The 27,403-nt window shown below is 37.7% G+C and overlaps 1 protein-coding gene across 9 annotated transcripts in view; it reads left to right on the forward strand.

Moving 5' to 3' along the window:
• CEP128 (centrosomal protein 128) overlaps positions 1-27,403 on the forward strand; it is a 397,276-nt gene that overhangs the window by 315,508 nt on the left and 54,365 nt on the right. For 6 of the 9 annotated variants that reach the window (XM_086709100.1, XM_086709103.1, XM_086709099.1 and 3 more), the window contains 2 exons: positions 6,786-6,875; positions 14,566-14,589. The exons of 1 other annotated variant lie outside the window; for it this stretch is intronic. In XM_086709100.1, the coding sequence (XP_086565226.1) occupies positions 6,786-6,875; positions 14,566-14,589 (114 nt within the window). The remainder of the gene's footprint in view (positions 1-6,785; positions 6,876-14,565; positions 14,590-27,403) is intronic. 2 more of the 9 variants (XM_086709101.1, XM_086709106.1) reach the window with 1 other exon arrangement.

A 27,403-nucleotide genomic window follows, 5' to 3' on the forward strand; every position in this document is an offset into this window, starting at 1 on the left:
ATTTTGCTGTCAGTCATTTCTTCCTGACTGTAGAATGCCCACAGCCTGTACTTTCAAACCACATAGTGATTTGGGGACTTTAGAGATTACAGGTAGAAATGCAGAGATGGACTGCTAAGAGTCCTTGAGTTTATTTAGAAGGGAAAGTAAGGATGAAGTAGGATGCTGTGTTCTAACACTGAATCTCTAGAAGAACTGATGGATTGGTTAAAGCAATTCTTAAATTTCCTTGGAAGTTGTAATTTGCTTAGAAGATTCTATGGTACATTTTTAGAAGTCCCGATTTGAATAAATTGATAGATTATGATTGATTGTTCAAGTCTTTATTAAACTAGAAGGTAAATGCAGTATCCTGCTCCTCCATAGGATAACTCATGAGAGTTAAAATGCAACTTCCATACTTCTGGAAATCAGCACGTAATGCACACCTACATATTCTTCCCAAGATGCAAGAATGTAGGCAAATCACTGTATGTCTGTATTTCTTTTTGTGATATATGATTTAAAAAAACATACCTGTTTGTAACCAATGACATAAACCATGCAAAACATGGGTGATTATGGGGGTTGGAGGATTGGGCAACACTTGCCACTTTCAGGGCTGGGTGGCTTAATGGCCCATTAAAATCTGTTTGCTCAAGGTAAAGAAGCTTACCAAGCTTAAATTCGGTATGAGGTCTCACCAGAGATGAAACGTTAGCAGTCTGTATTAGGGTCAAGCAAGGTCTCAGCCAATTAGATTTGCACACTTCCATTTACTATGTCAAGAGGCCTCAGGAGAACAGGGAACCAAGCTCAGTAAAATACATTCTACTTGAAACTTTAATGACCACTAAATTTTATCACTCTATTTTACCTAAAATTCGCAACTTAATTTTAATTCTGAATCTATAGCAGTAAAACTGGAAAATAGAATACCCTGAAAGCGAAGTAGTCTATGTCTGAATGTATGGAAGTTGATTAATAGACCATGGCCTTTGAGAATAAAAAAAATATGAAAGTGTGACTGGTTCTGTTTATCCAAAGAGATGCAAAGCACAAGTGTTTGGGATTCAGCAGCCTCCTTCCTTTGAGTCAAGCTTCTACAGAAGCCTCTAAAAACAAACAGACGCCCTTTGGAAACATTTTTAAAATGCAAATATAAAGTGTAATTTTTGAGTTCAAGTGCCCAAATTTTACTCTGTGACAAAGTTTTATAAAAACTTGGTAGAGAAAATGAGCCAACTGAGTGTTACAAATTTTATAAATTGTTCCCACAAGGGGGGAATTTATTTTATGTGTCTCCATATACCAGCCCCTTTGCAGTGGACTCCATGAAAAGCAACACTTCCAGAAAATATCCCTTAGGGCCTTTGTCACAGTCTGAACCGTGGGCTCCATGAACACTGCGGCTGATGGAAGAATGGCTTATGTTTTCTTATGAAAAATGAAAAACATCTAAGCCTGTTACGATGTTTTGCAGTGTTGAGCTTGTCTGGGAGTTTTTGCCATGCTTCCGGAGTAGTCAACTGTCACCTTACAATTTGTGACAGTTTCATTTGGGTTACAATTTAAGTAATTACTTCAGGACCAGTCTCTTTTATGTGTGCATCTACTTATTCTCCTCAGTCCCTGGATAGGCCTCAAACTTTGGATAAATAATAGTGTGTCTGCCATTTGAGCTGCTATAGCAAAACTACCATAGACTGAGTGTCTTAAACTAGAAACCTTTATTTCTCACAGTTCTGGAGACTAGGAAGTCTAGGGTCTAGGCAGTTTGACTGTCTATGTTCAGTAGTAATGTTGGCAGATTCAGATTCAGTATCCAGCCACTTCCTGGATCATAGGAGCAGAGACAGTACACTCTGGAATCTTTTTTTAAGGGTACTAGCCCATTCAGGAGGGCTCTGCCCTCATGACCGATCACTTACTTAGGGCCCCATCTCCTAATAACACATTCGGGATTAGGATTTCAACCTGTGAAATTTGGGGGAGACACAAATATTCAGGCCATTAACACTCCATTTTTCTGCCTCTTGATAACAATGACAGTTGTGAAAACAGTGTTCTAAGGAATGTCTATAGTGTGCAATAGTTTTGGGAACAAATGGTTAGCAATAATACATTTCTGGTTGGAACCATTTCCATTGACTGTGAAATCTCTGAGGTTCTAGGGGTGCCTGGGTAGCTCAGTTGGTTAAGCATCCAACTTCGGCTCAGGTCATGATCTCACAGTTCTTGAGTTCGAGTCCCACGTCAGGCTATGTGTTGACAGCTCAGAGCCTGGAACCTGCTTCAGTTTCTGTGTCTCTCTCTCTCTCCTCCCCTGCTCACATTCTCTCTCTATCAAAAAATGAATAAACATTAAAAAAATTAAAAATAAAACAAATCTCTGAGGTTCTAAGTATTAATAGGAGATCATTGTAAGCAACTATAGTTCTCATTTGTAGAGCTGTCTCCCATCCTTATCTCTGGCACATTCTCCAGAATGTAAAGAAATATTGCAGAAGATTTCCCCAGACTGGGGTCTTGAAAACTCACTAATATTATGTTTTAATTATTAATGAATACTGATTTAGTAAGTGTTAGTTCCTGTCAAGGTTTTGCTAAATCGATCCAAAAGGGTGATGGTCTGTGCATCTAAAGAGAAGAAAAAAATGACCCTCTGGCCTGTTAATGAATGATATTAATGGTAGACAATACTTTTGTGTCATACACTGCTGAAACTTCTAAATGTATGTCATTGATTCCTTGTGATACTTCTAGAAGATAAATACTTTTATTTTCATTTTACAGATGAAGAACATCCCTGGCTTGCTCAGCCAGTAGTTGGCAGGGCTAGTACTTACACTAGAATCTGCCTGTCTTCTGTACTACTGTGTTTCAATGCCTCCAGAGCTTATGGAGAACACAACCTCCACACTTTGTTTGTTTGTTTAGGTTCTTGGCCTCTGTTTCTTTGGATTTCTTCCATCTTTTTCTTCTAAGAGAATGATTCATTGAAAAATACATTAAGAATTTGGTGTGGTAAAATACTAACTCACCTCTTAGTTTCTTAAGAAAAGACTATAAGAAGGTAAATGACTTGTACAAAATGCATTAAATAAATCAGATAATACTGGGGACTAATATTAGTGAAACTCCTTACTGCTTTTCTATTTAACTTTAAAACTATTTACAAACCCTTAGGCTCTAAGCTTTATGTATACATGGCAACTGGGCTGTGTGTGTGTGTGTGTGTGTGTGTTTGTCTCTTGGCATGTGAGGAAACTTCCAATTCCTGGTGCACGATTATGAGCAATCCAGTAATCTCAAACACTTCTAGGAAGGAGAAGGGTCATTTTTCTTTTTCCATTCTGCACCTTTTCTTTTTGCTTATTCATCATGCTTTAAACAAACAGACCAAAGAAAGTTGTTACTAAAGCCCTCCTTGGGCTTCTTCAATTTCAGTTTTAAACCAGGTTCAAAATATTCTGGCAAAAATTAAAGGCAACATTGAAAACGTTTGCATAAATTTTGAATTGTGGAAAAAGTGATAAAACTAAAATGAGCTGAAAGAATGAGTAATAAGCATCTCTTCATATCTTTGTCTTTTTATCATAATCACTGATGATTTGGGTTTTTAAAAATTGATTCTGAAGTGCATTCCTTTTCCAGAGTATCTGCATTACACTTACTCTTCTAAATTTAATTTGTTAGAAGTTTAATGTTTACTTTTAAAAGTGTGAAGGCTTATTAGCATGCTAATAAATAACATTTAATGTCTATTAACAGTACTTCTATATTTGCTCATAAAATGGAATAGAAAAATATTACCTACAAGAGATTCCATGCCTTTACTACATTCTGGGTGTAATTGAAATCCCTAGTTCTCATTTCACTGTTAGAAAAGAACTAATAAATTTGTCACCAGTAAAACAGGGGTGGGGGAGCAGAGGCCATTTATGAGCTCTGTAATGAATCTAACTCCTGCAGCCTAGACCTGAAAGAATTGGGAGACCAGCACAATAGAGGTGCCATTTAGCTGTACAGCATCACAGCTAATCAAGTTTAGATCTTTGCTTTTCTTTACCCTTTTTTCTGATAGTTCCCCAGTGGTATTGGCTGTGTGTCTTCAAATGGCCTAATATCACACCTAGAAATAGAAGCAGTTGCAACTCACTTAAGAAACGCATATGGCAAAAATACAATCCCTTTTGAGGATATGGTAAATAACTGTAAGAATGTGTGAAAATAATGGTTTTTATTTGAACATTAAATTTTATTGTGATATAGTATGTGTTTTGTTACACTGTCACCTGACATCTATTAAAATTAGGGTTCTGGAATGCTGTTCTGGCCTGTGTAATTTTGAGAAAGAGGCTCTAGAACACTCCTCCAGTATGAAACCTAACCTCTGCCACACACAAAATATAGTTCTCATGGTAATAAAAAAAGGTATCATCTTTATAGACATGTATATGTAAATATACACATATATGTATTTCTTAATGTGCAGTCTCAGCTCAACCACAATGTGGAATTCACTACATTTAATGTCTTTGAGTCTACTTCTCTGACTTTCAAAATGAATGAAATTAATAATGTTGACCTATTGAGAGTTTTGGGGAATGTCAAATGAAAAATACTGTCAGCACATAATAAGCTTGTAATAAATAGTGTTGAGTTTTATGATACTGCTAATTTAAAAGGATATTTTAATATCCAGTGTCCCTGTCACTCCTGAAATTAAACAAACCCAGGACTTTTGCATTTGCTACTTCCTCTCTCTGTAATGCTTTCCCTTAGCTCTTTCAGTGATGGCTCATTGTCATCCTTTGAGTTTCAGCTCAAATGTCACCTCTTCATGGACATTTAACCTGGCCAAACTGTCTAAAGTAAATCTCTGCCCTCACTCTCCATCATGGTGTTTGAGTATCCTCTTTATTTATCTCTTAGTCTACTCCTTTCGAATATAAACTCAATGAAGGCAGAGAGACCTTATCTCCCTTGTTGATAACTGTGCACCCAATGTCCAACAAAGTATCTGCCTCAATAAGTGTGAATGAATGGATGAATTAATTAAATGAATAAATGAGTGAAAAGGAGGGAAGGAGGGAAGAACAAAGGAAAGACATTGGAAGGAATGAATAAAAATGATGGATAAAAGGAATAAAGGACAAAAAAAAGAAACTTTCATGGCCTGAGGAATGATTTATATTCTGGATATATGTATTTATGCATATACAACTTTTAAACGTTATTTTTTTAATGTTTATTTCTTTTTGAGAGAGAGCACAAGCAGTGAGGGAGGAAGGAGAGAGGGGGACAGAGGATCCAAAGTGGGCTCTGTGCTAACAGCAGAGAGCCTGATGTGGGGCTGGAACTCACGAACCATGAGATCATGATCTAAGCCATAGGTGGACTCTTAACTGACTGGCGCCCAGGCACCTGTAAATGTTATTTTAAAGTTTAGGGGCACCTGGGTGGCTCAGTCGGTTAAGCGTCCGACTTCAGCTCAGGTCATGATCTCGCGGTCTGTGAGTTCAAGCCCCGCGTCAGGCTCTGTGCTGACCGCTCAGAGCCTGGAGCCTGTTTCAGATTCTGTGTCTCCCTCTCTCTGACCCTCCCCCATTCATGCTCTGTCTCTCTCTGTCTCAAAAATAAATAAACGCTAAAAAAATTTAAAAAAAATAAATAAAGTTTAAAATTTGGGTAAAATTTTTCTGATTCCTGTTGTCTTTCGTTTCTTGTCCCTGGTCAATGTGTTTCACCTTATCTTCTCCTTCCAGAAGCTTACAGGGGTTGTTTTGCTATAGGGTGACCTCCTTCTGTGAGACAGTAAGTAATTTTTATGGGATACTGACACCTTAGAACAGAGGGTTGCCAAACTTTTTGTGAAGGGCCAGATTCTAAATATTTTCAATTTTACAAGCTATGTGCTGTCTCCCAACGACTCACCTCTGCCACTATAGAAAGAAAGCAACCATAGACAATATGTAAAGAACTGAATGGACTGTGTTCCAATAAAAATAATTTAGGGAAACTGAAATTTGAATTCCATGTAATTTTCACATGTCATAAAATATTATTCTTACTTTGATTTTTCTTCAGCCAAATAAAAGCGTAAAAGCCATTTTTAGCTCACGGACCTATAAAAACAAGCAGCAGGTTAGAACGGCCTTAGAATGAACTAGTTTAATGGTTTTCTCTCCCAAGACTGTTGCCTTTTAAAAGATGAACTAGATTGGGGGAGGCAAAGAATAAATTTCTATTGGTAGAATTTCTAATAATTTTGCAAATGGGAGAAAAGCATAATTTTGAGTGATCAGACCTTCCTGAACTCCGAAAATCACACTGTATCAGTGGTCCATTGTCAACAAGTAAGTTGTAAGTGTTAAAAGTAGCTTTCATTACTGACTAAAGTTGCCCAGGTGTGCCTGCTAGCAAACTCCCACCTTATTTATTCCTTCCCATTGTAGACTTTGGAGTTTAGGATTAGTTACATCTAACGATGTTTGATGTGAAAGCAAGACAGTCTGAGGATACTTGAGCTCTATAATCCTGAAGAATAAACTGTTTTCAACTTCAAGTAATGATTTCCCTAAAATTTGTGCATGTAAGTTGAGTAAGGAATTATTTGGGAAAACATTTTAAGAGCACAGTGTGACATAATTTTATAAATGCAGAAATTAAAAATTCATTAAAAATTATTATAGTCGTATTAGTGTTATCTTTATAGCTATGACTATTGATAGTGCTTTCGAATGTTTTAAGACAATAGAGCTTTCCAACTTTTTTTCTTTACTCACATCTCTCTCAAACAGCCAAAGCAACTGTTTAAAATTCCATCTTGGGAAGATGCTAGTCAGACTGCAATGAAAAATCAGAATGAAGCTCAATTTGAAGAAAAAGCAGTTAAGTATTTCATAGGTAGGAATGTTTAGGATATTTGGAACTGAATAGTCAAAATACGTCTGCTTTATTTTAGGACATGCAGGTTAAGTCAGCCTTCAGGTATGCATCTCAGAAGTGTAACTAGAAACTAAGTTGTTGGGGTTTTCCTCGGTTTTCTTGGATACTAAGAACAGTGCACCATTGATGGTCAGAGTACAGATAATCTGAGGCTAATTTTAAATCCTTTAACTACCTTTCCCTTCCTACCTGTGCTTGTATATCAGGAAATGGAGATTAATAATAGTTTTGATCTTAGTCAAATGGAATAGGAAGCAAGGAAAACCTTACTCGTGTCAGCCAAATACATTATTTTGAAACCATCTGCTTATGTCTGATTATCTTTATCAGCACCCTCTCTCTTTAGTATAGAACAGTGAGAGGTAACTGTACAGAAGCCCACGGAAGGAGTATGGGAATGAGGGTGAGACAGCCATAGGTTCCTGGTGCTTTAATTCCTGAAACACTTGAATAAATGACTGCATGTAAATTGAGATTAGGATTATTGGAATTGCTCAAAGGTAAGCAATTTAATTCCGAAGGTGGACTGTTTGCTTGTACCATTTCATGGCTCAGTTTGTGACCTGAGTGATAGTCAACCATCGAGTGCTAGGGTTGAAATATTCAGGAAGAAGGAGCTTGGGACAGTGGGTTCCATGTGGGTTTCTTTGTGAATATTCTTCACCTGGAATCCCAGAGGATGTGTGCCCTTGAGGGAATCAAAGGAGATGGCAGCCTCAGGGAGTCTCATTAGGCCAGCTATGTTTGGTGACAGTCAAATAAACACTCTGAAAGAAAAAGCATACCTTACTGTTTCCCACAAATTCTTCCTGACACAAACCTACTCATAAATTATGCCATAATCACTACTGCAGTATGATTTGCATAAGAGTTCAGAGCATATTCAGCTGATATATGACTAACCTCGCCACTGGAGACATGTACTTTACTTTTTTAAATGTAAATCTTTGGGGGGGAAATACAGTGTGTTGGTTTCTGGGTTGCTGGTTTTCTCCCTCTACTACTCAACTTCTGTGTGTGCATCTCTTTTGAGGGGACAGTCTTTGAAATTACATTGGTTGTCATTTACATTGCCCCTAGCCACCATCATAGCCTTTATATTATCTGCAAATAATTTTTAGTTGTTCCCCAGTCCAGATGTCATTCACTGAACTCTTGTTACCCATTATCAGCAGACTCACCGTGGAATTGCACAGTTCTGGGAGAAAGACAGTTCTGTGTCTTCTGCCCTCTATTTGGTTTGTAGTCTTAACCTCTAGCCACCTGTGAACCACATTGTACGTTAAAGAGGAATCTTAATTCGATTCTTCATTTTAAAGGGAAAAAAAAAAGGAAACCTCATTGCTTTGTTCTGCGATCTGAAACACAAAGGGTAAATCTGAGAGGTTTTGGTGTTAGTGTTACACAACCGACTGGAAGTGTTTACAGGGATTTCAAGCAAAACCCTACTTCGCCTCTCAGGCTGCATTTTCCAGTGTGAAAGCTGTCAAAATAAATCACCACAGCTCCATTTTCCATATCTTCCTCTTCCCCACCACACAGACACATGCACACATCCCACTTTGGTGTAGGCGCAATCTCCAACTTCTCTGAACAAGGTCAAACAGTGATACAAACAGTGCCAAAGTATAAGGGTCAGTGATCACCTCTCAAGATCGCAAACCAAAAATGCAACCAGAGTGTTGCCCAGGAAACCTACAGAACAGCTGGCTGCCTCCCATCTCTATCATTGGTAGTAGATGAGAGAATAGATCAGAGATGTGGAGCACATATTTTGACTCTGTTCGTAAATCCTGTTTCTGATTCTATCAGGGACTTGTCACACCCCTAGTGAAAAGCAGGTAATGAGGAAAGTTACTGGGTACTCCCTCTAGGTTAGGAAATGACACATACCTTTAAACCGGCTTTTCTGGATAAGTCAACATGTTGAAGGGCGTACTTACAGCTTTTTAGACAAAATGTTGATACCTTGCTGCGTTTTTCTTTTCAGCGTTTCCGTTTTGTTAGTTTGGATCCTGTAGTAGATTATTTGAAAACGGCACATAAGCAGCTAGAGAAATGAATTAACAAAGATAGACTACATGTGGGGCACCTGGGTGGCTCAGTCAGTTAGGTGTCCAACTTCGGCCCAGGTCGTGACCCTGCGCTTTGTGGGTTTGAGCCCGGTGTCAGGCTCTGTGCTGACAGCTCAGAGCCTGGAACCTGCTTCGGATTCTGTGTCTCCCTCTTTCTCTGCCCCTCCCCTGCTTGCACTCTATCTCTCTGTCTCCCAAAAATAAATAAATATTTAAAAAAAATTTTTAAGATAGACTACACATATCTAAAAGATGGGTACAACGAACTCTGGATGATCAGGAAACCACTGCAAGCTGCTCTAATGCCACTTATTCTAAAAGTTTTTCATAAGTGTCCAGTAATTTTATCTGACTTTTAAGTAACATGCAACTTTATGTATAGATCATTGTTTCCTTTGATGTATTCAAGGTCAAATTATGCTATATTTTGAAGCTTTTTTTGGTGTGGCAACATTAAGGTTGTTTGCGGTTTTTAGCTCTTTATTTTGTTTCAATTTATTTTAAATCACTACGTGAAACACCTTTTTTTTTTTTTTTTAGTTAATTTATTTTGAAAGAGAGAGAGCATGAGTGGGGAGGGTCAGAGAGAGAGAGGAGAGAGAATCCCAAGCAGGCTCTGCACTGTCAGCATGGAGCCCACTGAGCCTAAATCAAGAGTCAGACATTTAACTTGACTGAGCCATCCAGGCAACCCGAAACACTCATTTTATTGCCATATGGAAATTCATAGAGAAAAACGCACATATTTGTGTTTCATTTTATATCATATAAGAAGTAGTAGGTAAAGTGTGAGTATTAATTAAATAGAGTTAACAATATAAATAAGCAAATAAATAAATAAAGTTAGCATTGACAGGAAAAATGCCACACAGTGGTCTCTCTGGGTGAAGCCAAGTGTATTTTTCTTTCGGAAGAGAGGCTTTTTGGATTTAGAACAGTAATGGAGGGAGTCCCCATTGTGGATCTTTGCTTGCTTTTTGAAAATTATTCATCCATCAGTCCTCGGGAAGTTTCCAGAATTATTCTATACTGTTAAAGATCCTTAGACTTGGAAGAGTGAGAGACTCTTGTTTTATTCTTATACCATTATTCTTATACCAATATACCATTGGTTTTCATATGCAAATGGATATATGTAAAGCGTTCTTGGAAAATGCCGCATTATTGTGATAAAATAAAGTCACTAGGCCTGTTCAGTTACACTTAACAGAGGCAAAACTCAGATTGTTTAGACCTAGAAGGCCTCTACATCTCTTAGATGCGAGATAGACGAATCCATGTGTCTACTTGATTGGCTTGGATGAATCAAATAAACTGTTAATGACCAGGGATTCAGATACCAATGATCCATATAGCACTCATTTCCTAATTTAACCTACAAATATTTTCTCATCTCCGATGATGCTAATGAACTAACTGCCTTGGTTCAGTTATAAATTCCAGTGTACAACCAACCCATGGTAACCAAGTAGCAAAGGAATATATACAGCTCAAGGCAGGTTAACTGACCTCAGCATAAAAAGTTAAGTTATGTGTTTTTATAGTACATATGCCTCTCCCTTCTTGACATGTCAAGCCGGAATGAATTATAGTGTATTGTCTAACAGCATTATTGATACTCAGAAATTTTATGAAATATTCACTTTGTTAAGAATGGCTACCACTTCACAGTGGAGCTCAATGACTATGCAGTGACTACATACATAATCTTTCAGAGTAAACATTAAATGTTGCCATATCAGGTGTTTCTTAGACTTTCCCCCTCCTTAGGTAGAATGAAAAGAATAGTGGAAAGGAGATTATCCGGTCACAAAAAATTTATATCAACAAAACAGGTTTTCTTCCCCCAAGCACTTTTTCTTCAAAATATTGAAGGAATTTTTTCCTTTGTTTTTTGTTTAACCTTCCACTCCCAATTGTTTCTTTCCTTGTTACTAGTGTTATTTTTTCAGAAATACTTCACACATGAGAAATGAACAGATTCGATTTAATAGAATAATTTATTTATACAATATTCTTACATCTTATTTCAAGTGTTGTTTGGAGTAAAAGGACTTGAAGGCCCATCGGTGGGACCCTAAGAGTCTGCGATTCTCCTAAAAGTGCATGCAGAATTATGTGTATGTTGTGGATAATGTACATTTTCCTGGGGAGAAGACCAAATTTCCTCAGACCCAAAGTTCCTGACTACAAAAATAAGAACCACTGATGTATCGAAACCACCTGAAACAGCATGACTGTAGTGAGAGTATCTTCACTATTTCTGGAGGCTGTTTTCTCTCTCGGCCCCTCCCACCTTCTAACCCTCCTTTCAATGCGCCAGTACTTTTCTTTTCAGGATCCAAGTGTGGAAGTGTGTGTTCATGCTGGGGGAGGGGGGCAAATGTTGAGCCTTCAGGTTGGACTTGAAGGTAAACTGGGTTGAAATGAAAACTGGAGATTATACAACAAGAACAAAACACTGTGGCTGCCCTTCTGGTGAGAGTGGGAGAGGTTAAGACCAATATAATTTATTGTGGTGTAGTTATATGTCCATTCTAGGACATATACTGGCATTTGTTTCCTGGGCTGTGTCAATGCCACAGCGCTGGCTGAAGTTACCTCTGTTTTGCTAAGAACATGAGAGGAAGTATGAAAATATTTTGTTAGAGAATAAATACTTGCAGTAGCCTAATTTTTTTTACATACAGAATTATAATAACTAACCTTATCTGCCAAAAAAGAAGTCAAACATTTAAATTTTCAGAAAGCATTTCTTAAATTTTCAAAGCAAGTTAGTAAGTTCATAAAGACTAGGAGTAGTTTCTTTTTATTTACTGCCTACAATTAAGACCAAACAACTCTACAATCTAGATGAGTCTCACTAACTGGCTACGATGGCTGGTATGCTATTAGCCACTGTTGATTGGCAAATTGAATTATTTAAATTCAGGTTAATGAACTGAATTGTCTGTTTTCCTAATTTTCTCATTTTGGTAACATATTACATTTTTCATAGAAAGCTGTCTCAATACCAATTTGGAATGAAGTGGGTTATAGATGAAAAGACGTCAGTAAGTTGCACTGAAATAAATCATGTATTCATCTTTATACTTTAACAAAATGGAGTTTTCTTTGACCAATTGTGTTCATAGTCTGAAAGACTAGGCACATATCTTAGCTTGGATTGCTATAATAAATTGCCACAGACTGGGTGGCTTAAACAACAAACGTTTCTCATAGTTCTGGGGATGAGGAGTCCAAGATCAAGGTGCTGGCAGAGTCGGTCCTGGTGAGGCCCCTCTTGCTGGGCCTCTTGTAGATGGCCAACTTTTCTCATTATGCCCTTATGTGGCAGAGAGCAGAAAGAGAAGCAGACTTTCTTGTGTCTCTTCTTATAAGGGCACTGATCCCGTCATGAGGACTCTGTCCTCGTGACCTAATTGCCTGCAAAAGATCACATGTCCAGATGCCATAGCATTGGAGATTGGGGTTTCAATACATGAATTTGTGAAGATATGAACATGCAGTCCACGACAGTGTGTATTTTTTTTAAATCTGGTAATAAATATTCAAGTAAAATGAAGACACCAATATATAAATTATATCAGTCTGTCTTTGCCAAACACTGAGATCTGAATTAGGACAGACAAAATTTAATTCTACTGTTTTGACATCATATGAAATCTCTGATTTCAAACTAGCTGTCTGTGTTCTTTTAAAATGTGCTAATCCTGAAAAACGTGAGCCCATAAATGTATGGAGAAAATTTAAGGTCCAAATAGTGGCTTTACTTATTTTTTAAAGGCTTCCAAGATGGTTCATATAAATGTGATCCTGCCCAAAGGCTATTTCTGTCTCTATAAGGTATCTAATGAGGTCTTCTGTTCAATCTGCAAAGGATGATAAAGCATTGCTGAATGGTTTTGTCCCAGATGCACTGTGAATAAGATGCCTGGTACAACAGATCAAAGCCCCCTTGAGGCATTATTATATGCATTTATTATGAAGCATTCAAAAGTGACAGTACACAAGTCACCAACAAAACAGCGGTTATTTCACGAAAATTATGGGGACGAGGGTGAGGTTCTCTCCAGTATGCCAACAAAATGCAATTAAACAGATTATGTTGCTAAGAACAGTCTGCTTTGGGCTGATTTTGCATAATATATTCACTTAACTTGTACCCACATAACCAAATGTTTAACGGGTAGAAACGTTCAACTCAGTTTCCCAATCTGAGGGTTGTGGATCATATTGCAGAAGTCCTCCAAAGGCAAGGCCTCTGTGTGTTAGGTGAGGCTGGGAGTTCGGCAGTGAGCGCCAAGTTCTTGCTGCTCCTAAGTGTCCTGGGTCCACGTGGATCCCTGTAGGGCCACAAGAGACCTGAGCTGAGTGGCTCTCTGTACCAGTTCCCCCCTTTGCCTCTTAGGACAAATGATTCATTTGATTAAACAAAAAAGAAATCCAGATTTCACACATCTCCTCCCACTGCTTAAGATGAGAGAAAAGGAAGAAAAGTGGCCTTGATCTTCCTAAAAAAAAGATAGCTTTCTATTTTCCTGAATCTTCAGACATTCCTCTCACAAATCCAGCATTTTTTTATTTGGTAAAGACTTCCTCCATGTATCTGTCAGCTCTGAAAAGAGCTGAGAAAATGTAGCTGTCAGTTTGAGAATGCAACCGTTTACTTAATCATGTGGCATTTTTTTAACTTTATTTTTTTTTTAGAGAGTCAGAGAGAGTGTGTGCATGCACTAGCAGGAGCATGGAGGAAGGGACACAGAGAGAGGGCGAGAGAGAGAATCCCAAGCAGGCCCTGCGCCCTCAGTGCAGAACCCAATGCGGGGCTCCATTCGAGACTTGAACTCCCAAACCATGAGATCATGACCTGAGCGCAAGTCAGATGTTTAACTGACTGAGCCTCCGAGGCACACCAGTCATTTAGCTGTTTAAGTCATATTGTCATTGACCCTTTTTTAAAACCAAGATTTCTGTAAAACTTCTAAGATACTACAGATAAGGAAGGCCCATCTGGGTTTCAGCATGTGATAGGTCTTTCTCGTTTATTTTTCCTGTATTGTCTCAGTTAACAAATTACTTCTTAATTTTAATTGATGAAGTTATTCTTATGTCTGAACTTTACTTTCCAAATCATACTTTGTGCTATATACCTGAGGGCTGGTATGTGTGCTATAGTCCTTTTTTTATATCACTACTATTGTCTAGTTGTTTTTATAACCAAACGTGTGTAATATTTATAAATCCTTAAATAAATAATTTTACCATTGTGAAAGTGGTAAAGTATATTCTGTTTAGTAGTTATATCTGAATTTATGATATTTACTGTTAAATTAAGTCTTACAGTTCTAACACTAGGTGAGATAAGAAGTTCAGTGATTCTTTTATGACTGTTTGATTATAGAAATATCATCCTGAGTAGGAATTCTCATTTTTTTAATATTTTTTAAATACATTATTACCAATGGAAGATAAAGAGAAAATGTGACAGTTAAGTCAACTTGAAATGATTTTTAATGCTTTGTTTTTATAATTATATATTATGCTTTATTTGCAGGACCGTGTAAATGCATTAGAAACGGTAAGTTGGGGCATTTTCTTTCTCCTTTTGTCAGAATTACTGTTGTGTCTTGGTGTGGATTTCAGAGCACCCCCTCACCCCACCCAAAGAAGCAATTCCAGAAAGCACTTCTAAAACTACATCTAGGATTGAAAGGGGAGAGACTAAGCTAAACTATACCTGAAAGGTAGGTGGATACACACCTTTAAAATGAAAATAATAGTAAAAAAACCATCAAGAATGATGATACCAAGATGTCCTAAATTATGGAAAACATAATTAGTTTAAATGTAATCAATATCCTATCTGTTTGTTTCTGTATTTCCCAGTCACTAAAAGGATTGGTTGAAAAGAAGTGGAGATTGGGATCCTGCTTATACTTTGAGGTCCACATAGTGAACCTCAGTATTTTTTGTTTTTAATTTTTTAATGTTATTTATTTTTGAGAGAGAGAGAGAGAGAGAGAGAGAGAGAGAGATGGAGTGTGAGCTGGGGAGGGACAGAGAGAGAGGGAGACACAGAATGAGAAGCAGGCTCCAGGCTCTGAGCTGTCAGCACAGAGCCCGATGTGGGGCTCAAACCCACAAACCGTGAGATCATGACCTGAGCCAAAGTCGGATGCTTAACCAACTGAGCCACCCAGGCGCCCCAACCTCAGTATTTTTGTCCATTGTTTTTACCACTACCCAAATAATGTTAAAAGCTGGTCAGCCTTTTTCTCAATACTCTTACTTGCAGGAATCTAGTATTAGGGAATACAGTTCTTGAGGTGCATGAATGTAAGACGACATGCCTGCAATATTTACTGTAAAATGATTTATTTGAAATGATTTTAGAGAAAAATGGACAACCTCTTGTTTGACAATACAGTAATGAATGGTTAAAGTGTGGACTTTCCACCCAACATGCCACTATGGTTATGGAAAGGGCTTGTACTAGAAGACAAATTAAAAAATAAAATAAAATTGTGTCTACTTCAATAATAACAAGAAATGATAGGCATATGAATAAAGAGTAGAAGAGATGTAGCAAAACTCATCAGTGACTTGTTAGACATGAGTTAGGACTGTGATTTCATTCCTTTCTCTATATTTTCAAGTTTTATAAAACATAATATTACTTTTATAAATAAACCTTTGTATAATGAAAACCATGTGAATTGAAAGAATGGTAGAATAAATTATGGTACCACCTTATGATGAAAGATTTTCAGCCGTAAAAAGTCATATTTTTAAAAAGTAAATATTGCCATATTATGCTCCCCATAATATGGGAGCAGTATATAAAGCAGTATATATATATATGTGTGTGTGAGGGGGAGTGTGATGCAAATATTGAGTATTTTGTGTTAAAAAAAGACTCAGAAAGCAAGCACACAAAATATTAAGAGTGACTTGGGACTAGTGGTGATTTTTATTTTTTCTTTCTGTGTTTTTAACGAACAGGAAAAAAAAAAGAAGCCTTTCAACAATATGGCCAGTAAAGAATAAAATATTTATTTTGTGAGTGTGAGGTGGAGAGATGCTAATGGGGCACATTTTAGTCCTGTGTAAGCAAGTGATTTTGATTGACAGTGTCCAGACCCTAGTGGGTAAATAATCTATTCCTTAGATTTAACTGGGCCATTTGGAAATTACACTGACCTTCTCAGTTTCAGTATGATGACATTGTAGGTGAATAAAATGTTTAGTGTTCTTCCACATATATTTTACTTACCCTTAGGAAGTGTCTTGCCAACAGGATTTGGCTTGTGAATTAAACACTCTTTTTAAAAATATGAACAAAAATAGAAATTTTGAGTGTGAGGACTTGAGTTCCGCATATAAAATGCCGCTTATACAACATTTAGCAAATCACTTGTTTCTTGATTCCCTCATCTGTAAAAATAAAGATAACAATAATTAAACTTATTTTACCAAGTTGTGAGAATTAAGAGAGAAAATATATGTGAACATGTTTAGGGCCAAACAAATGTTAGGTTATCATTATGTGATTGCTTATTATTTCTTATTTAATCATTTTCATTACACCAATATGCCATGCAAAACTTAAAATCATACAAGCAGAAACCAACACCTATAAATTTTATTAGTATTTGTTAGTCTTTTTAATTTATCAATCTCTTTACTAAAAGTACTATGGAGTATGATCTTAATAAGTACCTATTCTAAGCATTCCTTTAGGAATAAAGGTAAAAATAAAAAGTCATCATGAGAAAAATAAAATCAATTAAATGGACAAGGTTTTTTACAGTGGCAGTTTTCTCAAGATGGTTTTAATTTGAAATAATTATCATAAGTAAAGCCATAAAAATGAAAATGCTCAGTAATAATGTTAATGCTCAAATATTATGAAGTCCTTTGACTTCATATGGCATTATAAGCAGCAGATTTAATACACTTGGTAGACTATTCAACTGGTAAAGTGTTTTATAGTTCATAAAATCAAATATGCTGAAAGTTATCTCAAGATCATTTATTATTCTCTCACAACTCAGCACTTAAACCGTAGAAAAGAATTGGTGGTCTACATTTGGTTGGGTTGGTATTAATATAAGATGTTGGATGTAGGCTGTATGTTCTGGTAATACAAATATGCAAAAGTTCAAAACTTCATTGTTTCATTAGGAGATTTTAAAGGTTCAGTAGTTATAATAGCTGAAAATGAGATGGTCTTTTCATCATAATGAGCAACTTGAGTTGACTTGTCCCCAGTGATCTAAATACTTATGTCAGGATCATGTGTCTGTTTTTCCTCCTCTTCCTCAACTTTTCCCTCTCCTTCTTCACTAGCATGTAAGCTTCTTGGGTTAGAAATTACTTTTTACTTGCAAATGCAACCCGGGGCCTATCAAACATTCCTGGTATATACTGGACAATCAGTAAACATTTGTAGAATGGATGTCAAACTGTACATATGTGACACTCACATAAGGATATGCGGGTTTACACAGAACCAGTCCCAATAGTTGAAGAAAAAAGTTCCCCGGAAGCAAATCAATTTATTATTTTCCCCTAGCCTTTTTGGTTAGGTTTAAACTTTATTTGATGTTTCACAAAAGTTCTTAGGATCTTCATTAAAGTTTAATGTGAATTTTTTAGTAATGAACCAACTCTTAACCAAAATACAACAGGCTAATACCCCAAATAAAGCTAAGTAATTACCTAAAAAACAAATCTTGATGGAGAGCCCCAGTTGATGGGCCATGGATGAGACATAGCAGTGGATATTTATTGGGTACTATATAAGGCACTGTGTTGACAATGGAAGAGAAAGGAAAAACTATAATCAGTTCTCCAAAGGAATTTGTACTTGAATTGAGAAGTTACTTACAAGTAAATAAATTAATGATGTAAGATAAAGATACATTGTCCATACTACATGAAGGAAACACAATGCATTTTGGGGTTTTTTTTTTGTTTTTTTTTTTTGTTTTTTTTTTGTTTTTTTTTTTATTTATATATGACATTTATTGTCAAATTGGTTTCCATACAACACCCAGTGCTCATCCCAAAAGGTGCCCTCCTCAATACCCATCACCCACCCTCTCCTCCCTCCCACCCCCCATCAACCCTCAGTTTGCTCTCAGTTCTCAACAATCTCTTATGCTTTGGCTCTCTCCCACTCTAACCTCTTTTTTTTTCCTTCCCCTCCCCCATGGGTTCCTGTCAAGTTTCTCAGGATCCACATAAGAGTGAAACCATATGGTATCTGTCTTTCTCTGTATGGCTTATTTCACTTAGCATCACACTCTCCAGTTCCATCCACGTTGCTACAAAAGGCCATATTTCATTTTTTCTCATTGCCACGTAGTATTCCATAGTGTATATAAACCACAATTTCTTTATCCATTCATCAGTTGATGGACATTTAGGCTCTTTCCATAATTTGGCTATTGTTGAGAGTGCTGCTATGAACATTGGGGTACAAGTGCCCCTATGCATTAGTACTCCTGTGTCCCTTGGATAAATTCCTAACAGTGCTATTGCTGGGTCATAGGGTAGGTCTATTTTTAATTTTCTGAGGAACCTCCACACTGCTTTCCAGAGTGGCTGCACCAATTTGCATTCCCACCAACAGTGCAAGAGGGTTCCCGTTTCTCCACATCCTCGCCAGCATCTATAGTCTCCTGATTTGTTCATTTTGGCCACTCTGACTGGCGTGAGGTGATACCTGAGTGTGGTTTTGATTTGTATTTCCCTGATAAGGAGCGACGCTGAACATCTTTTCATGTGCCTGTTGGCCATCCGGATGTCTTCTTTAGAGAAGTGTCTATTCATGTTTTCTGCCCATTTCTTCACTGGGTTATTTGCTTTTCGGGTGCGGAGTTTGGTGAGCTCTTTATAGATTTTGGATACTAGCCCTTTGTCCGATATGTCATTTGCAAATATCTTTTCCCATTCCGTTGGTTGCCTTTTAGTTTTGTTGGTTGTTTCCTTTGCTGTGCAGAAGCTTTTGATCTTCATAAGGTCCCAGTAATTCACTTTTGCTTTGAATTCCCTTGCCTTTGGGGATGTGTCGAGGAAGAGATTGCTACGGCTGAGGTCAGAGAGGTCTTTTCCTGCTTTCTCCTCTAGGGTTTTGATGGTTTTCTGTCTCACATTCAGGTCCTTTATCCATTTGGAGTTTATTTTTGTGAATGGTGTGAGAAAGTGGTCTAGTTTCAACCTTCTGCATGTTGCTGTCCAGTTCTCCCAGCACCATTTGTTAAAGAGACTGTCTTTTTTCCATTGGATGTTCTTTCCTGCTTTGTCAAAGATGAGTTGGCCATACGTTTGTGGGTCTAGTTCTGGGGTTTCTATTCTATTCCATTGGTCTATGTGTCTGTTTTTGTGCCAATACCATGCTGTCTTGATGATGACAGCTTTGTAGTAGAGGCTAAAGTCTGGGATTGTGATGCCTCCTGCTTTGGTCTTCTTCTTCAAAATTACTTTGGCTATTCGGGGCCTTTTGTGGTTCCATATGAATTTTAGGATTGCTTGTTCTAGTTTCGAGAAGAATGCTGGTGCAATTTTGATTGGGATTGCATTGAATGTGTAGATAGCTTTGGGTAGTATTGACATTTTGACAATATTTATTCTTCCAATCCATGAGCAGGGAATGTCTTTCCATTTCTTTAAATCTTCTTCAATTACCTTCATAAGCTTTCTATAGTTTTCAGCATACAGATCCTTTACATCTTTGGTTAGATTTATTCCTAGGTATTTGATGCTTCTTGGTGCAATTGTGAATGGGATCAGTTTCTTTACTTGTCTTTCTGTTGCTTCATTGTTAGTGTATAAGAATGCAACTGATTTCTGTACATTGATTTTGTATCCTGCAACTTTGCTGAATTCATGTATCAGTTCTAGTAGACTTTTGGTGGAGTCTGTCGGATTTTCCATGTATAATATCATGTCATCTGCAAAAAGCGAAAGCTTGACTTCATCTTTGCCAATTTTGATGCCTTTGATTTCCTTTTGTTGTCTGATTGCTGATGCTAGAACTTCCAGCACTATGTTAAACAACAGCGGTGAGAGTGGGCATCCCTGTCGTGTTCCTGATCTCAGGGAAAAAGCTCTCAGTTTTTCCCCGTTGAGGATGATGTTAGCTGTGGGCTTTTCATAAATGGCTTTTATGATCTTTAAGTATGTTCCTTCTATCCCGACTTTCTCAAGGGTTTTTATTAAGAAAGGGTGCTGGATTTTGTCAAAGGCCTTTTCTGCATCGATTGACAGGATCATATGGTTTTTCTCTTTTTTTTTGTTAATGTGATGTATCACGTTGATTGATTTGCGAATGTTGAACCAGCCCTGCATCCCAGGAATGAATCCCACTTGATCATGGTGAATAATTCCTTTTATATGCCGTTGAATTCGATTTGCTAGTATCTTATTGAGAATTTTTGCATCCATATTCATCAGGGATATTGGCCTGTAGTTCTCTTTTTTTACTGGGTCTCTGTCTGGTTTAGGAATCAAAGTAATACTGGCTTCATAGAATGAGTCTGGAAGTTTTCCTTCCCTTTCTATTTCTTGGAATAGCTTGAGAAGGATAGGTATTATCTCTGCTTTAAACGTCTGGTAGAACTCCCCTGGGAAGCCATCTGGTCCTGGACTCTTATTTGTTGGGAGATTTTTGATAACCGATTCAATTTCTTCGCTGGTGATGGGTCTGTTCAAGCTTTCTATTTCCTCCTGATTGAGTTTTGGAAGAGTGTGGGTGTTCAGGAATTTGTCCATTTCTTCCAGGTTGTCCAATTTGTTGGCATATAATTTTTCATAGTATTCCCTGATAATTGTTTGTATCTCTGAGGGATTGGTTGTAATAATTCCATTTTCCTTCATGATTTTATGTATTTGGGTCATCTCCCTTTTCTTTTTGAGAAGCCTGGCTAGAGGTTTGTCAATTTTGTTTATTTTTTCAAAAAACCAACTCTTGGTTTCGTTGATCTGCTCTACAGTTTTTTTAGATTCTATATTGTTTATTTCTGCTCTGATCTTTATTATTTCTCTTCTTCTGCTGGGTTTAGGCTGCCTTTGCTGTTCTGCTTCTATTTCCTTTAGGTGTGCTGTTAGATTTTGTATTTGGGATTTTTCTTGTTTCTTGAGATAGGCCTCGATTGCAATGTATTTTCCTCTCAGGACTGCCTTTGCTGCGTCCCAAAGCGTTTGGATTGTTGTATTTTCATTTTCGTTTGTTTCCATATATTTTTTAATTTCTTCTCTAATTGCCTGGTTGACCCACTCATTCGTTAGTAGGGTGTTCTTTAACCTCCATGCTTTTGGAGGTTTTCCAGACGTTTTCCTGTGGTTGATTTCAAGCTTCATAGCATTGTGGTCTGAAAGTATGCATGGTATGATTTCAATTCTTGTAAACTTATGAAGGGCTGTTTTGTGACCCAGTATATGATCTATCTTGGAGAATGTTCCATGTGCACTCGAGAAGAAAGTATATTCTGTTGCTTTGGGATGCAGAGTTCTAAATATATCTGTCAAGTCCATCTGATCCAATGTGTCATTCAGGGCCCTTGTTTCTTTATTGACCGTGTGTCTAGATGATCTATCCATTTCTGTAAGTGGGGTGTTAAAGTCCCCTGCAATTACCACATTCTTCTCAATAAGGTTGCCTATGTTTATGAGTAATTGTTTTATATATTTGGGCGCTCCGGTATTTGGCGCATAGACATTTATAATTGTTAGCTCTTCCTGATGGATAGACCCTGTCACTATTATATAATGTCCTTCTTCATCTCTTGTTACAGCCTTTAATTTAAAGTCTAGTTTGTCTGATATAAGGATGGCTACTCCAGCTTTCTTTTGGCTTCCAGTAGCATGATAAATAGTTCTCCATCCCCTCACTCTCAATCTAAAGGTGTCCTCAGGTCTAAAATGAGTCTGTTGTAGACAGCAAATAGATGGGTCTTGTTTTTTTATCCATTCTGATACCCTATGTCTTTTGGTTGGCGCATTTAGTCCATTTACATTCAGTGTTATTATAGAAAGATATGGGTTTAGAGTCATTATGATGTCTGTATGTTTTATGCTTGTAGCGATGTCTCTGGTACTTTGTCTCACAGGGTCCCCCTTAGGATCTCTTGTAGGGCTGGTTTAGTGGTGACAAATTCCTTCAGTTTTTGTTTGTTTGGGAAGACCTTTATCTCTCCTTCTATTCTAAATGACAGACTTGCTGGATAAAGGATTCTCGGCTGCATATTTTTTCTGTCTAGCACACTGAAAATCTCGTGCCAATTCTTTCTGGCCTGCCAAGTTTCAAAAGAGAGATCAGTCACGAGTCTTATAGGTCTCCCTTTATATGTGAGGGCACGTTTACCCCTTGCTGCTTTCAGAATTTTCTCTTTATCCTTGTATTTTGCCAGTTTCACTATGATATGTCGTGCAGAAGATCGATTCAAGTTACGTCTGAAGGGAGTTCTCTGTGCCTCTTGGATTTCAATGCCTTTTTCCTTCCCCAGTTCAGGGAAGTTCTCAGCTATTATTTCTTCAAGTACCCCTTCAGCACCTTTCCCTCTCTCTTCCTCCTCTGGGATACCAATTATGCGTAGATTATTTCTTTTTAGTGTATCACTTAGTTCTCTAATTTTCCGCTCATACTCCTGGATTTTTTTTATCTCTCTTTTTCTCAGCTTCCTCTTTTTCCATAACTTTATCTTCTAGTTCACCTATTCTCTCCTCTGCCTCTTCAATCCGAGCCGTGGTGGTTTCCATTTTGTTATGCATTTCGTTTAAAGCGTTTTTCAGCTCCTCATGACTGTTCCTTAGTCCCTTGATCTCTGTAGCAAGAGATTCTCTGCTGTCAGCTATACTGTTTTCAAGCCCAGCGATTAATTTTATGACTATATTCTAAATTCACTTTCTGTTATATTATTTAAATCCTTTTTGATCAGCTCATTAGCTGTTGTTATTTCCTGGAGATTCTTCTGAGGGGAATTCTTCCGCTTGGTCATTTTGGATAGTCCCTGGCGTGGTGAGGACCTGCAGGGCACTTCCCCTGTGCTGTGGTGTATAACTGGAGTTGGTGGGCGGAACCGCAGTCAGACCTGATGTCTGCCCCCAGCCCACCGCTGGGGCCACAGTCAGACTGGTGCGTGCCTTCTCTTCCCCTCTCCTAGGGGCGGGATTCACTGTGGGGTGGGGTGGCCTGTCTGGGCTACTTGCACACTGCCAGGCTTGTGATGCTGGGGATCTGGCGTCTTAGCTGGGGTGGGTAGGCAAGGTGCACGGGGGCAGGAGGGGCAGGCTTAGCTTGCTTCTCCTTAGGTGATCCACTTCAGGAGGGGCCCTGTGGCAGCAGGAGTGAGTCAGATCCGCTGCCGGGGGTTTGGCTCCGCAGAAGCGCAGAGTTGGGTGTTTGCGCGGAGCGAGCAAGTTCCCTGGCAGGAACTGGTTCTGTTTGGGATTTTGGCTGGGGGATGGGAGGGGGAGATGGAGCTGGCGAGCGCCTTTGTTCCCCACCAAACTGAGCTCTGTCGTCCGGGGGCTCAGCAGCTCTCCTTCCCTTTGTCCTCCAGCCTTCCCGCTTTCTGAGCAGAGCTGTTAACTTATGACCTCCCAGACGCTAAGTCGCGCTTGCTGTAGGAACACAGTCCGTCAGGCCCCTCCGCTTTTTGCAAGCCAGACTCGGGGGCTCTGCTTGGCCGGTGAGCCGCCCCTCCGCCCCGGCTCCCTCCCGCCAGTCCGTGGAGCGCGCACCGCCTCGCCGCCCTTCCTACCCTCTTCCGTGGGCCTCTGGTCTGCGCTTGGCTCCGGCGACTCCGTTCTGCTAATCCTCTGGCGGTTTTCTGGGTTATTTAGGCAGGTGTAGGTGGAATCTAAGTGATCAGCAGGACGCGCGGTGAGCCCAGCGTCCTCCTACGCCGCCATCTTCCTTCTCCCACAATGCATTTTGTAGGAGCTTTTATAAAGAAAAACAAAATCTTAAAGAAAAATTATAAAATAAGACATCATGGTCCAGGTTCTAGGAAAACCATGGATTTTGTACTTTGAGGACATGATGGAGGAGATTAGATTCATCTCTGAAAGTGGAGAATCAGGGTCAGGCAGAAAGAGTCAGAGAAGGCATTTATGTTGGGGCTGTAATTAAACTTTGAAGATAGTAAGAAACCAAAGGGTTTCTTAAAAGACAATTTTACCAAAAAAGTAAAATTATGAAATCATGACTCTTCTACAAATATGAAATGAAATCATGGCAAATGAGTTTATTTAACTCTTTAATTAATGAGAGAATGAATAAAATGTTACTGAGGCTTAAAGGAGAAAAGAACCACATATAGGTAGGCACTAGAGTTCTGACATGCATTTAAATTAGATGCAAAACTGGTTTCTTCCATTGTGGAGGAAGGAAATAAGTTGAAACTCCCCCAGACAACATTTATTTGCAAGTCTATGAACAAGACTCATTTGCATTGCTATCAGTTGTCTACAACACAGAGAGTTAAAGTGGTAGCACAGCTATTTATTCATTTTTATTTAGCTTTTATTTTGAGCATAAAATCTTCGTTAATGTTTTATTTATTTTTGAGAGAGTGCAAGCAAAGGTGGGGCGGAGAGAGGGTCACAGAGGATCTGAAGCGGGCTCTTTGCTGACAGCAGTGAACCCAATGTAGGGCTTGAACTCACGAACCATGAGATCCTGACCTGAGCCAATGTCTGACACTTAACTGACTGAGCCTCCCGGGTGCCCCCATAAAATGGTTTTAAATCAGGCCTTGTGTCACGGCAGATGTAGTGTGTAGGGATGCAAATGTCCTGCTCCTGATCCAAGATGCCTGTAACCACTTCCAGCCTTTAGATTTGCATTGTAATGAGACAAAAGAAAGGAAGAGAGAGCAGGTAATTTCCCTTTAGTAGACACTAGAATTTGAACATACTATTTCTGTCCATTTCCTTGGGCCAGAATTTTGTGGATGATTATAACTAGCTCTAGGATTCAAAAAGAGAACCAGATAAGGCATAGACTTTTGGAAGTTTCAAAGTAAACTTCTAATCCACTCAAGGTCAGAAAACAAACTAGAGTACAAGTTATGAAATATATGGATGTGAATCATAATAGTAACACTGTGTTATAAAATGTGTGTGATACAGCAAAAGTAGTATTTATGGGGTGACTTCATGGCTCACATCTTTAATTAGAAAAGAAGGATGAAAAATGATGAGCTTAGCACCCAGCATAAGAAATTAAAAGGATGGCACAAAAACCTAAAAAAAAAAAAAAAAAAAAAAAAAGGAAAAAATAGAGAAATTATTATAATTAATAGAAAGCAAACATGCAATATGCAAGCCCAGTAAAGTAAAGATGGTTGTTTAAAAAGAAAAAAACAACCAATACCCAGCATGACTGATGGAGAAAAAAAAGAGAGTAGATACAAAGGGATAATATTAGGAATGAAAAAGTGGATATTACTATAGCTATTTGAGAATGTAACCACATACCAGAGTATTGTGAATAATTTTGCAATCATATATTAGGAGAAATAACTAAATTCCCAGAAAAAAATTAATTTTCCACAGTTAAGAAGAAATAACATGAATAGTGCCATAAGTAAATCTTTAAAAATAATAAAAAGTTTCATCAACAATTTTTAATCAATTAAGAATTTCTCCAGAAAGGGGCCACCAAGCCCAAATAATTTTTTTAGAGAAGTTCTACCAAATATTATGGGAACAGATGATTTTAATTTTACAAAAACTCTTCCAGAAACTAGAAGAAGAGGGAACATGCCAAACTCATTATGAGTTGGCATAACCTTGGAGACAAAACCAGACATAGAAAGTATAAATAAGGGAAATTAAGGGACTTTTCACGCATTAACATGGATGCAAAAATATTATACACAAAATATTAGCAAAATAAATCCAGGAATGTATTCAAAGGAGAATTCATCATGAACAAACTGGGTTTATTCCAGGAATTCAGAGTTGGTTTAATATTAGGAAATCAATCAATGTAATTCACCATATGACAGATTAAGGAGAAATAAATTTAATAAGATCATCTCAGTGGATGAATAAGAAGCATTTATTCTCATATCATTATCAAAACCTGTTTAGCAAACTTAGAAGGGAATTTACTTAATCTGAGTCATGTAAAAAAAAAAAGCAATGACAGACATTATCTTAGTGTTTTGAAAGTCCTCATTTAAGACCAGGAACAAGGAAAGGATGCCCCATTCCACAGCTTCTGTTAGATACTATACATGCAGTCCTAACTAAAGCAGTTAAACAGTTGTTAATTGCAAATAGTGTTGCTGTCTAAAAAGTTCTAGGAATTCATAGTTAAGAAAAATAGAGTTTAAGAAAGTCCATTCTCTTTCTAACTCCAGCAGCAAGTACTAAGAAAATGTAACTAAAAGTGTACCAGTACAAAAGGAACAAAAAATACAAAATACATAGAAAAAAATCAAACAACAACAACAAAAATGCAAGTTCTTCACAGAGAAGATACTCCGGAATAGCCAAGATAGTTCTGAAGATGAGCAAGTTGGGGGTAGTTTTCGTACTATATGTGAAATCTTATTAAAGCTATGAAAATTCAGGTAGTGTAGTCTTGGCACAGGAATATAAAAATAGGCCAGTGTAATCAAATATACGACCCATAAGCAGAAATACGTGTACATGGAAATGTGATGTCTGGTGCAACTGGCATCCCTGATCAGGGAAATAAGGAGGGACTTTTCAATTGCTGGTCTAGAAAAAAAGAAATTGAACCTCTGTCTCAGATGCAAAACTTTAAAACAAAGTGTAGTTTAATATCTTCATGATCTTGGAACTTTGAAGGATTTCGGCGGGGGCGGGAGGGGGGATGACACTGAAAACACAGATCCTAAAAGATGTGACTGATGTGACCACGCTAAAATTAAGAACTTCTGTAAGTCAAAAGACAACATAAAAATAGTGAAAAGAAAAGCCACACTTAAAATACGTTTGTGGCAAAATATATAGCTGAGTAGCAATTTGTATCCAAATCAATTTGTATCCAAATCTTATTGCCAACAAAGCAATTAGAAAAAGATAACCTAGATTTCAAAAATAAAAAAAGAAAAGTAAAAGATATGAGCAAGCATTTCAGTTGAAAAAGAAATACGTGAATATATTCAGCTTCATTAGTAAACAGGGAAATGCTAATTGAAATCACAAAGAATTGTCAATTTTCTTCAAACTGTGTGTATATATTTTATATACTCTTGTATCTGACACATTTCGCCAAAAAAAAAAAAAAAAAAAAAAAGGAATGGGAATATGTTAACAGAACTTTTTTTTTTTTTAATTTTATGACAAAATGATTAATGCTGACCCTGAGGGTAATGTTCAGAGATAGCTGGTGAGTTAGTCTCCAG

The sequence above is a fragment of the Puma concolor genome, chromosome B3, assembly GCF_028749965.1.
Source record: "Puma concolor isolate L17-30 chromosome B3, mPumCon1.1.hap2, whole genome shotgun sequence".
Taxonomy (NCBI): Eukaryota; Metazoa; Chordata; class Mammalia; order Carnivora; family Felidae; genus Puma; species Puma concolor.